The sequence below is a fragment of the Lepisma saccharinum genome, chromosome 29 (assembly GCF_977018435.1).
Source record: "Lepisma saccharinum chromosome 29, izLepSacc3.1, whole genome shotgun sequence".
In the NCBI taxonomy this organism is placed as follows: Eukaryota; Metazoa; Arthropoda; class Insecta; order Zygentoma; family Lepismatidae; genus Lepisma; species Lepisma saccharinum.
This window is the reverse complement of record NC_139257.1, coordinates 16,262,740-16,276,073: the sequence shown is the minus strand read 5'-3', so window position 1 is coordinate 16,276,073 and position 13,334 is coordinate 16,262,740. Positions and strand designations below refer to the sequence as shown.

Below are 13,334 nucleotides of genomic sequence, written 5' to 3'. Positions count from 1 at the left end.
TTCAGGATGACTGCTTTCCACACTCCTCAGCTACCCCAGCACACACCATTGGAGCACTCATCTTTGTTTTGTTTTTTTAAATTTTCCTCACGATTACTGTCTCTTCTCTGGGGGGAAAAGAATCTTGGTCTCCCTGTATTACCGTGGGACTCGATCCTGTCTTCATCTTTAAATCGCTTAATAATATCTACAACTGTACTTTTTTCATTTTCAACATTGAGGCAATTGTACGGTAAGATTTACCCTTAGCGTGGTGCCATATCACTAACTGACGTTCAAATGAACTTTCCTTTCCTCTTCGCCCCATTTCTACATAGAAAATATTCTTATATCACAACTTTGTTAAACAAAACGCGATCGTAATTGCTATAGAAACCTACAGGAAACCAGAGTTAATATATATGAACAGAGTATACATCAATCAATCAATCCGTAAATCAAAATTGTCACTGTATCGCAAACTTACGTTAACATTTACTATGTGTCCAATAATTTTGTGGCACTATTTTTGCAACGGTAGGGATTCATTCTTCGTTATATTGTTGCTGATGTTCGTTTTTTAACTTTTTATTATTCCAATTTTGTGCTAAACATGACATTTTTTAAACGAAAATGAACTTCAACGCTGTACACAGATTTCACTCCCTTCCCGCTCTTAAACGTTAGAAATTTACTGTGTCCGAATAATTATGTGACTCACTGTGTATATATATATATATAAACTGTCATTAAATAATTATAACCACAATGATTATATTAATGCCTTTTTTAACTATTATGAACATTCATTTAACAAGAATCAAGAATAATCTTTTGTTTCTAAATAACACTAGACCCTCTCTCGCTCTTTACTGAATATTTTAAATGCTATCTTTATTAATCCACATTGTATTTGATTGCATAAGGGAGTTTCAATGATTATTTCTATGTTAATTCTCCCCCCCCCCTCATTCATCTGTAATGACGATCACTCGGGTAAGGTCAACAAATAAAATTTACTACTAATTCAACAAAAAACTAAACAAAATAATGTTAAACCAATTATCTACGAAAAAAACTTAAACCTTCACCACTACGTGCGATTAGTTCAAATCCCTTGTTGATCTCTTCCGTCACGTCGGGTGCCCTGTTCGATTTATGAGTTGAAAGTGTGCCAGCTGGAGGTGGAGTGGGTGTCGTCCTAATTGCGAACAGTCCTAGTTGCGAACAGTCCTAATTGCGAACACTTGCTACCTAAATAGGATTAACCTCGAAGGGCAGTGTCCTAATTGCGAACACAATTTCTGCCTTTGGAACTACAACTTTGTCTCCCACTTCCTGTGTCCCTTTAATGATTATCTTAAGTCCCTTTGAGACTGGTCAGTGCCTTGTTGGAACATAGAAAGTTCGACATGATTAGAGTCGTTGCTGAAGTATAAACAATTTAAAGATAAAAGTGTGGCCTATTTTCTATATACGACTACATACTGCACACTTTCTAACTGAAAACAGCTTCGTCATTTAATTTAATAATATAAGTATTAATTTCAAATTCAAATTTCAAAACATATGGCACTGTACTTAAATATTTATACTAATAACCCACTCACTCTTGTTAGTGCTTCTAGCCACTTTTTCGTAAAAACAAAAAAAAAATCTTCCGTTTTACACCTTTCAGATTTATTTCCATCCTAAGAATTATGTCATTAGACTATTCTGCCTCAGCCTTTAAGCTTTATACGAGTATAATGCATTACTCTCTTTTGGATGTGGTCTACCTAGGTTACTGTTGATTTTGTGGTTTCATCTCTCCACTGCATTATAAATCCGATGCTTCCTGTTGAAGAAATTCCACATCTCTTTCGGACTGAGGGGTTTTCCAGAAATTAAAACACGAGTAAAAGTTCGATAAACTGAAAGGGTGAATTGACGATGGAGGGCCATGAAGACCATAGAAGACCATGATAAGCCAATCAGCTTGGCTGTTGTTACTAGTCAAACCAGTGAGTCACAACCCTTATTAGTTTTTGAAAACAGGCTTCTCAGTTACGTGTGTTCGCAATTAGGACATGGAAGTATTTCCTCACTCTTGTGTGTTCGCAATTAGGACGATTTAGGCACTGTTCGCAATTATGACTGTTCGCAATTACGACACAACCGGAGTGAAGTGATTCAGAATACCTATACTCAATCTGTGCCATCTATCGACCTTTACAGTAACCAAACCGTTCATACTTTCAGCGCGAGAGAGGAACCAAAATCCTACACAGGGCTATAAAGGTCAAAATTATATCAGTGAAGAGAAACGTGCATCATAGGCGTAGCTACGGGGTGTGCCGGGTGTGCCTATGCACACGCTAATGAGCTGCTTTATCAAAGAGAATTAAAGACAGATATTTCAATAAGAGAGAAAATAAGCGGCATCTTTCTTTTTCCAGGACAAAATTATTAAAAGTAGAGATTATTTGAAATATTGAACTCGCTGAGTTTATCCCCGAATCCCACCCCCCTTCCTCAATATTGGTCTAAAACTTACCTATATTTGTGAAAATGTGGAAACAGGTTCTTTATTTACTGAACGCTCGAAATTAAAAACTGATATAATACAGGGAAACAATATGTATAACAATAACAACAATGTCACAGTAACATATTTGCTGCCAACAATCGCCTTCAACTCCATTCTCACAATCAACTAATTATTGTATGCTTTCTGTGGGGCAGAAAGCTTATCAGTAAACATTTTGCAACTATATTGTTGCAAGTTTATTTATCAATGTCGCTGGTGGCTGTTATCTCTTTCCTGAACCGACTAGTTTATTTTGTTGTAACTGTCGTTGTACTTGCTTTTTCGGATTCTGTTGTTCTCTCGGAATGATCGAAGGAGCCAATATTTGATGAAAATTACCTCTTGTGGACGTGATATTTCGTTCGTGTAAACCTGCCGTACTTTTTTTTTTAAATAGTGAGTTTATGCTATAAAAGAAGATGGATCGTTTTGTCGTAAAACTGAAAAGAAACGAAGGTTGTTCCGATCGAAAGCAGACAGTTGAAAGTTCAAACGCCTGTGATAGTGCAAGTTGTAGTGGTATCGGTGAACTTGTAAATAACAAACCATCCTGTTTCGATGCTCCTGACGCTGAACAAACACCAGGTAAGCCTATTGACATATCAGTAGATCCTTGTGACCCTGTGAATGCAATACCACATAACAGAACAGAATGTGATGTAAGGGTAAAATTAGGACCGTACCAACCAAACCTGGTGGTTTTCCCTAGAAGTAGAATAGGTGGGAAAGAAAGGGATTTTCAATCTAGCTGGTTTCACAGTTACAAATGGTTGGAATATAGTGTAGCTGTTGACTCTGCATTTTGTTTTTACTGCAGAGTTTTTGCTTCAAACAATGCATCAGTGAGAGGGCACCTTGATCAAGCATTCATTACACGAGGTTTTAAAAACTGTCATAGAGCAAACGAATGTTTTCGAAGTCATGAAAAATCTAAAGGACACCAGCAAAGCTTAAGTTCCTGGTCAAACTACAATAACAATAAACCAATTGACGTCCAATCAGATGAGTGTAAGAAGGCTTTTCTTTCGAAGCAAGAACAAACAAGACTGCAAAATCGACAAATCTTGGAGAGGCTAATAAACATAATTCTTTGTCTTACAAAAGGAGGCCGCCCATTGAGAGGTCATACTAAAAATAAAGAAGCATACGACAGGGGGTTATTTCTAGATGTAGTTGATTTAATTTCCAAATATGACCCCATTTTGAAATAACACTTAGTGAACGGGCCAAAAAATTGCACTTACTTGAGTCCACAAATTCAGAATGATCTAATCCGCAGTTTGAAAATTGTTCTTGTAAGGAAGGTGAAAATGTCATTACTTGGTACAAACGTATGCATTATCGCTGATGAAACGAGTGAGTGTGGTCATCATGAACAGATGTTTATAGTTTTTCGATTTTTGGATGTCATTAAACAGTTACCTGTTGAGCATTTAGTGGCTCTTCGTAAGTTATCTTCTGTAGATGCACAGACAATTTTTAATATAGCACTAGTAGTGTCAGAGTTTGGTGTTGATTGGCAAAATGTTCTTTCAGTGTGCTTCGATGGAGCCTCAACAATGTCTGGGACACTATCTGGGGTGCAAAATGAAGTGCAAAGAAAAGAACAGTTCAATAATATACGTTCACTGCTATGCTCATTGTTTGAATCTTGTACTTGTGGACTCATGTAACTCGCGACCTGAAAATAGACTAGTTTCAGATTTTTTCGGAACAATTAAATTCCTTTACTCTTTCATTGAAAGTAGTTCGTCAAGGCATGCAGTCTTGGAAAGTGTATGCCAGGAAATTGGTCTAAGTTTAAGAACACTGAAGTCTTTGTCAACAACGAGATGGGCGTGAAGTTCTGAATCTGTTTCTGCAGTGAAAAGGAACTACTCTGCAATTAGTTTGGCTTTGGAAGAAATCACTCAAAACAGTCATCAGGGTGATGTGAGAGCTAAAGGGAAGGGACTAACACAACGAGTCAGATCGTTTGAGTTCGTCTTTTGTCTCACAATGCTGCTGTATCTAGTCCTACAAATGATCGTGAAGGTTAGCAAGTTACTCCAAAGTCCAGATGTAAATCTACTTTCGGCTGTATCTAGTGTCAGATCGCTTCGCAATTCTGTGCAATCCATGAGAAATGCATCTCAATTCATGGAACTCTTCAACGAAGCTATTAAAGTATGTGATAGTCTGGAGATTTCAATTCATCCAGTGAAGAGGCGCAAAATTGCAAAGACTCTTGACGAATCAGTCAGCTCGCAGTATTTGTACGAAAGGAAGGAAGAGGAGATGAGAATTTCTTGTTATTATCCTCTTTTAGACTCAGTTGTTTGTGGTATTGTTGAGAGATTTCATCAAGAAACTGTTGGGGTCATCAGTGCCATGAGAAATCTGGTTGACTTGAATGTAAAGGATGAAGAAATAGCCGTCTTAGCTAGAACATTCAAATTGTCAGGCGACGAGTTGGCAGCAGAAGTAAGACTTCTGAAAGGAAAATCCTCTGTAACTAAGGGAAGTTCTTCTGTTACGCTACAGGAGTGGTTGGAGAAGGAAGGGAGAAAAAAGAAGATATTTACTGCATTCTACTCTGTACTACAGATCTTTTCTTCTATACCTGTCACAAGCTGCATGTGTGTGAGAGAGCTTTCTCCAAGCTTACCCAAGTTAAAACTAAATTAAGAGCAACTCAGAAGCAGGATAGATTGGAAGCCCTGCTCTTGCTATTTGTGGAACAGGAAAAAGCTTAGTCTATTGATGTAAATGAAGTTATTGATGAGTTTAAGAACATTGAACCTTTTGACAGACGTCTCTGGTTATAGATGACGTATATTGTGATGTATTTGTTTGTAAGATTTATGAACATGTTTGTGTGTGTAATTTCTATGCAATTTGATTTTTCTTACTATATATATTCAGAAATTTTTAACACTGTCATTTAGTGAATTTATATTCCTTTACAAACATCAGTGCAGTTAAAGAGCCAAATGATTGTATTGCAAAATATGCTATAAAAAAGGTACAAGACCTCATTTGTTTCTTTGTGCACACCCAAATATAAAGTTCTAGCTACGCCTATGAAAGTGCTGTACATTGTTTTAAAGGAGAACATCTTAGATTGCGAATATATAACACATGTGTTTCTAAACTCTAAAATTTGTTTGTAAAAAAAATACCTCACCATTCCACTAACTTTGATTCAGAATAACCAGGTTCATAGGTTGCCAATCGTGTCAGTCTGTCACCCTCATATATTTTTTTATATAGTGCTGGCAGAATACATTTGAAGAAATTTTGCTATGCAAGAAGAAAGACTACTACTTGTAAATTTCCTGGGTTATGTATTTTTCATTGTGTTTCAAGAAAAAAATATAATATAAATAAAACTGCTTCTGAAATTGCTCTTCACTTTATTCTTCTATCCATATCAGTGACTCAAAATTATTTAGAAGCCTATTCCAGTCCAAACCTAAATTGAACCAATACTCCGTGCGCGGGACTGAAACTTGCCTCTGGATTTTTAGTTCAGGTTCAGGAAGACTGAAAGGACGTCCGAATTAGTTTTTTTTTAAAATTTCGGTTCAATTTCAGAGTTCAAGTATAACATGCTTATGCACCCCTATTTTTCTTCCGCACCCCCTATTCAAAACCTATGTTGAAAATGTCGCAGTCACATTGAGCTCCCGAATGTTACGTATTGTATTGACACCGCTGTTATTGTATACAACAACCAAGCATTGAAAGAGAAGCCGCATATATTTTTCTGTACTGTTGGCAGTCTCTATAAAGATCAGAGACCTCTGTCATTTCTTTCGTCAGTATTGTTGTTAAGAATTGTTTCTTTTGTTCTAAGTTGCCTGTTTGTGTTTTTCGATATTTGCCTACAGCTCAGTGAGTTTTTTTGGCATTGTTGTTAAAACGGTTTTATTGTCCGCCTACTTGTTGTTCCTCTGTTAAATGTTATATAAATGTATTAAAGAAACTCTGAATACCTACACAATTTTGTGTTAACATGTTTCATATGTATTTTCTTATCTTTTACGTCGCTTCATGTTGCATATGTTGTTGCATATGTGTAAAACATATGTTGTACATGAAATTTATGCATGTTATATGTACAAAAAGAATTATATTAGTCATGCATTTTCTGTCTTTCAAACTACAGTTCGTGCGCTTGTTTTCAATTATTAGCTAATGTGAAATTGAACGTGTTGAAAAAAAAATATCAAATCGTTTGTCCAACACAAATGCTTTAGCACAGACTTCTCCCCTTTTTGCGTGATTTACGAAAATAAAAACGTCTTTGATACTACTACTACTACTACTACTACTACTACTACTACTACTACTGCTACGACTACTAGTAATGTTATTATTATTATTGTTGGCACGTTTATCCTGGTACTTGACACCCCCCCAGACAAAAATTCGTGATTGTGCCTCTGCTAGAACTGCATGCATATTTCTTTCTTTCTTTATTTTCAACGCCGCACCCCCAAAATTTTATTCCGCACCCCTTCATCACCCCCAGATAATTTATCCTGGCGCTGCCACTGTTTCTGTCCATAGGCGCTTCTCTTGATTTCAGGCTGGTTCACTTAAAGCCACTTGTATATATGTTGATATTCTTTTGTTATCGCTTTATAATGTACTCCAGCATTGCTTGCCACAATTGACGAGCCTGTTTCTGGTCTGTTTTTCGTGTAGTTGAAAATGAATATTAACTTTTTTCTTACAAATTTCTGATCAAGCCAAAATTTGATTAATTAATATTTAACCAAGAAACTTTACCATCTCCATATTGATCATAGGAGTTGTAATACTCTTATCCCCTAGATGTTCTTAACAAAGACGATAAAAGTGGAACATTCTTCACATAGTAATCATGAAATGGCCTATTGATTCGGCTGATAAAGATATCGAAGAGATCTTGGCTACAGGGAAGGCGTTAATTTCAAACACGGACGCATAGATGGCAACTTTCGGCGGTGGGCAAACCTTTCTCTAAATTATCTCAAAGAGGGTAGAGTTTTTTTGTTACCCCTTCCCATAACACAAAATGGTATTTTATTCTAAACAAATACAGAGAATTTTATATCATCATCAACATTGGGAAGCAAAGATGGCTAAATATTCCAAGAAGTGAGGCCACATTTCAACAAATACATTTTAACAAATATTCTGTGATTGTGATTTGATGAAATGATGTACGTGTTATATAGGTGTAACAAATGTTCGTTTAAACTGGAAGTGTATAATGGATCATTTGAAGTATTGAACTAATACAGAGGTTGATTCATTTATACTGAGCCGAATTCAATGTGCAACTGTACCGCGCATGCGCAACGCATCGCCGTGAGATTGCCACGAGGCAATCAACAGTATCTCGTTAGTCACGCAGTAGAGTAGTGTGGTCGAGCGTAGTCTGATGCCGCCGAAACGTAACAGATTCTGGGAGGGGTACATTGTCGCCCTTTCCGACGGTAAGTTCACAGCGTCGCGCATCGTAGAAATGTGTAAAGTGCGTAATTTTCATGTAGGTCGTGCCACTGTAATTCGTATTATACGGAAATATGCGGCACAGAGTCCTGGGCCCACCACACCGACGCTAGCAGCTAGAAACCGGCCTCCCGTGAAGAGGACCCCGCCGCTATTGAGTGTTGTTCGGCGTATGGCGACCTCCGTGAGACAGCGTGCGATGGCCAGCAAATGCCGCACATCGCAGGCGACACTCAACCGCGCCATTCACAGGGATTTACGCCTCAAGGTCGTTCACAAGAGCAGTGTGCACACCCTGAAACCAGACAAGATGTGAACCAGGTTGAACTGCACCAAGACAAAGCATCCAGCCACACGGCAAAAACCGCTGGAATTCTACCGCCGTATGGAACAGGAAACTGGAATTTCTGCAATTTCCTTCTCTGACATCCCTGTCGAGAGTCCAGATGCCAGCCCAATGGACTATTCTGCTTTCGGACTCCTCAAGCTGCGCCTGTCCCATCGTCGAGTCCGCGCCGTCTTCGACCTGTGGAAAGCCTGTAAGAGGAGTGGGGTGCAATACCCATGGTCCAGTTGCAACGCTGTCTCCTGCAATGGAAACTCCGATGCCGGGCAATAGTCAGTAGTGGTGGGGTCATTCCACGTCAAATCATCCAGGCCATGTCACCCACCATCTCCGATTTTGACGAAATTCGGTATACTTATAGAACTTTTGATGCTAATTACAAAAATGACAATTTTTTTTAGATTGGTCAAGGGGTTCAGAAATTACGCGATTTTAAAAATCTCCCTGTACGCCACATGCGGGTCCACTTTGAATGACACGCATTAGGTTATAAATTATAGTATCTTCTCTCAGGTTTGCCGTAGAAACTTCAAGTTTGATTTCTTTTGCTCAGGAGATTGTAAGCTTTCATTTAAATAAGGTTTCTGATCAGTGTATCAATAATCATGTATTTTATGTATAGTTTCATGTATTTTTTTAGAAAAATAAATGACTAACTTCAAGAGCGAATTTCGTGCAATGCCCCCCCTTCAATTTCACCCAAATTTTATATACAGGTAGCTGAGAGTGGGTACTAATGCTTGATGGAAAAATTGGGATGGGCGGTTCAGAGACAGGGTGATAAAAAAATCATTTGCATTAAAAGTTAATCTTATTAAAAATACTTATGTATTTAGCACAAAGTCTGAAGTACAATATGTTTTGAGGTATAATATTCAAAATTTCTGTTCACTATGTGTGAAGGTAAGCATAGGCGTAACCTGGTGGGGCAAAGGGAATCATTTTCCCTATCCAAAATGTATACATTAATTCAAACCTACAAATAATAATTGCAGTGGAACCCCGATTTCAAGTTCCTCGATTTTACATTTCCCTGCATTTTACATTCAATATTGGTGGTCCCAACATAGCAAATTTTCCTCGGTTTTACATTTTCTCTCATTCTAAGTTCTTTCAGCTTGGTCCCCTGAACAACGTAAAATCGAAGTTCCACTCTATCTAAGTTAGTTTCAACTGTCTTCAATTTTTTTAAAAAAATATTATAATAATAGTCATTAGCATTCCCAAACTTAGCAAATTTTCTACGAGAACATTCTTCTTTTTGTGCATTTTATCTCAATATGGATTTTTTTTATACTCTTCACGGAGATACGTAATATAAAGTAAGAATTAATAATACACATTTGTGCTGATTGAAGTTTTTCCAAATGGAGCTTTTCTTGCCACATACCAGAGAAAATCTCCTTGTGATGGGGTGGTTGGAACACTTAGAAGACTTGTATAGAAGTCAACGGTATCAAGTAACAAGTTCAGCAATGAAGTACCAATTCCATACAAATAGTATTTGAGGCATAAATTTCTTATTAATCACGTAAGGTGAAATGATAACAACCCGCAGTACAATGTGTCAGTGATTGCAAGGTACTATACAACAGCACCAGGAAGATTAAGTATGCACTGCTTTGAACTTAGGCTACAGGTTATTTATAGTGTTCGGTAAGTTATTTTTAAAAGTAACAGAGTTTCAGTTACTCATTTAAAAAGTAACTCTGTTACAGTTACTGGTACTTTGAAAGTAACTGAGTTACTTTACAGTTACTGTGAAAGAAACTTACAGTTAATGATCATTGATTTGTGTAAAAATTACAAATTGTGTTTCTAGTACATAATCCGTATGTCTTCATAAATCTACATTACTACTGCAAATAAATGATGAAACACAGAATCAACTTTGCTTGAACGATTTTAATTAAGAAATCATTTGAATGCTGACCACGATATTTTGAATATTGTGTCATTTATTCCACTTGCGCCTATTTCTTTCTCCTCCATTCCAAGTTCAACAAAATCCAAAGATCCACTCCTTCAACGATGACTGTTTCCTAGCTCGACAGTCCACCTAAAACACTTAAGTTTTCACATACAAGTAGATATGAATTGAAGTTAGCATGCAACAAAGCATAGCTTCCTTTCCAGGCCAGCAATTCCAAGAAAATCCTTTTACGTAGCATCCAGAGAAGGTACAGATATATTTTTTTTACAGTTGGGAAAAGAAAATGTGAACGGCACAATTTATAGTGCATGAAATTTTAGCAATGCATAGAATACAATCGAGTAAGTATTTTTCGGTAGTATCTTCATGGGCGTAACTTGGGAACTTGGGAACTATCTTTGGTTGAGAGAATCAAAGTTTTCAGTCCCATAAAAATAGTGTCAAAGATTATTTGCTAAATACATTTGAAAAATCACAATAATTATTCTTTTTTTGTTTGTTCCTCAAGTGCCAGGAGGTTCACAAAATATATTTAACTTGTAGGTTTTAATTAATCTATAAATTTTGGATAGGGAAAATGATTCCCTTTGCCCCCACCAGGTTACGCCTATGCTTACCTTCACACATGGTGAACAGAAATTTTGAATATTATACCTCAAAACATATTGTACTTCAGACTTTGTGCTAAATACATAAGTATTTTTAATAAGATTAACTTTTAATGCAAATGATTTTTTTATCACCCTGTCTCTGAACCGCCCATCCCAATTTTTCCATCAAGCATTAGTACCCACTCTCAGCTACCTGTATATAAAATTTGGGTGAAATTGAAGGGGGGGCATTGCACGAAATTCGCTCTTGAAGTTAGTCATTTATTTTTCTAAAAAAATACATGAAACTATACATAAAATACATGATTATTGATACACTGATCAGAAACCTTATTTAAATGAAAGCTTACAATCTCCTGAGCAAAAGAAATCAAACTTGAAGTTTCTACGGCAAACCTGAGAGAAGATACTATAATTTATAACCTAATGCGTGTCATTCAAAGTGGACCCGCATGTGGCGTACAGGGAGATTTTTAAAATCGCGTAATTTCTGAACCACTTGACCAATCTCAAAAAAGTTTTCATTTTTGTAATCAGCATGAAAAGTTCTATAAGTATACTGAATTTCATCAAAATCGGAGATGGTGGGTGACATTTTCACAAAATTCTGGATGATTTGACATGGAATGACCCGGTGGCCTACAGATCGAACACAACCAGTGGTGGAAACACGGCATTTCCTAGGTACGTGGCACATTCGAATTCGGCTCAATATAAATGAATCAACCTCTGTATACATACATACATACATACATACATACATATATATATATATATATATATATATATATATATATATATATATATAAGCACGTATATAGAAATATATTTCGGGTCCGAACCAAACCTCAGAAATAATAATAATATAATAATAATAATGTAAATGATTAAATTAAAATAATCGCATTGATTGAATATGTAAATTAATTAATCATGTATTGTTGTTATTACGTGCATAGGTAAAAATATGATATAACAGCACCTATTCATTATCTAGCTTAGGTGTAATTAAATATCGCAAAATTTTGCATAAAAGAACTGCACTGGCTGGGAAATTAATGTCAAATAGATAGAAAATTGAATATTTATTGAATAAAAAAAGAAGGACCTTAGATCCAGTGCACAAAGAGTAAAGTTCCTGATTAATGTTTTATGCATATTATTATAAGTAACAGTCTGCATAAACTTCTTTGATACTGCCCTTCATAACCGTATGATCACAATATAATCCTTGCCTTCTAATAGGTCCGGCGGAAAGAAATAATTTTCCGTTACAACAAATACTAAAAAAGTATATTTTCATTAATTAATTTCAGTACCTGGTAAGTCTTTCTGGGGGTTCTGAACCCCCTGGACCTCCATAAATACGTCCTTGATATATATAATCGCCTTATAGAGTTGCTTGATTCACTCTATAGGTAGAACACGTATTTCAAATGTTTAGAATATAATGACGTTACACCGTCGTAAGAGGTTGATCGTATTAATTTCCACGATGGGGATTATATTATGACATGAATTATGGGTCAAAAGTAACGATATACCCAACGTTCGAATCTTGGACGTAGCGTGTTCCACTGACTACTTGGCAAGTAGATAATGATTGAAGCGACGTCAAAGCAATTACGATCTAGTCCTTGTCCATGACTAATCTCTCCACCTACCGCTTAATTCGACCCGACGTCATGTAAAATAATTAGTGCCTAATAAGGGAGTTTAACTCACTTAGCCTCCTGACGTTCTCTTGAAGCTGAAATTTCGTCGAATCCTGGAGCGCCAACTGGTGACGAAGCTTAGTGTATTTGATCTGCAAGAAAAAGTTCAAAATACTCACTCCGATGACTCGACTTCACCCTCCAATACAACTACCGTAAAAATATTAGGGGGCGCGATTTCTACACTGCAATTTGTTGCAAATCTTAAACGTATATTATTTATTGTCTGCCAATTTTTTTACCAACTATATATGAACTCCACTTCGTTTCGATACAACACCTCTTCTCTCGTTTTCAGGTGGATTTTTTTTGTCGGTGTTGGGGATTGAAGCTACGACGGATCTGCAAATCCGATTCGCTAACCAACTACTTCATCTCGGTCTCTTTACAGAGATATTTTGGCTCCAAAATTCTCGCAAACTCCGTGCCGGAGTAGTTATAAAAGCGCCAGGGATCCCGGGTTCAAACCCTGGCCTGGGCACGGGTGTTCTTTGTGCCCCTGCATTAATTTATCATCATCGTTGCGATTAGCCAAAAGTGGCAGAAAAGCGACGTCAGATACGCTGACCTCTGTGGCGCAGTAGTAAGCACAGCGCGCTACTATTCCAGAGTTCGTGGATTCGAATCCAGGCCTGAGTTTATCATCAATTTCAAATCGTCACTTATCCTCATTTTTGCAATTAGCCAAGTGTGGCAG

General features: G+C 36.9%; 1 protein-coding gene across 1 annotated transcript in view; it reads right to left on the bottom strand.

Moving 5' to 3' along the window:
- The window catches only part of LOC145981409 (uncharacterized), a 58,242-nt gene that overhangs the window by 21,334 nt on the left and 23,574 nt on the right, over positions 1-13,334 (bottom strand). The window contains exon 6 of the mRNA XM_083114646.1: positions 12,648-12,729. Coding sequence (XP_082970772.1) covers positions 12,648-12,729 — 82 coding nt within the window. The remainder of the gene's footprint in view (positions 1-12,647; positions 12,730-13,334) is intronic.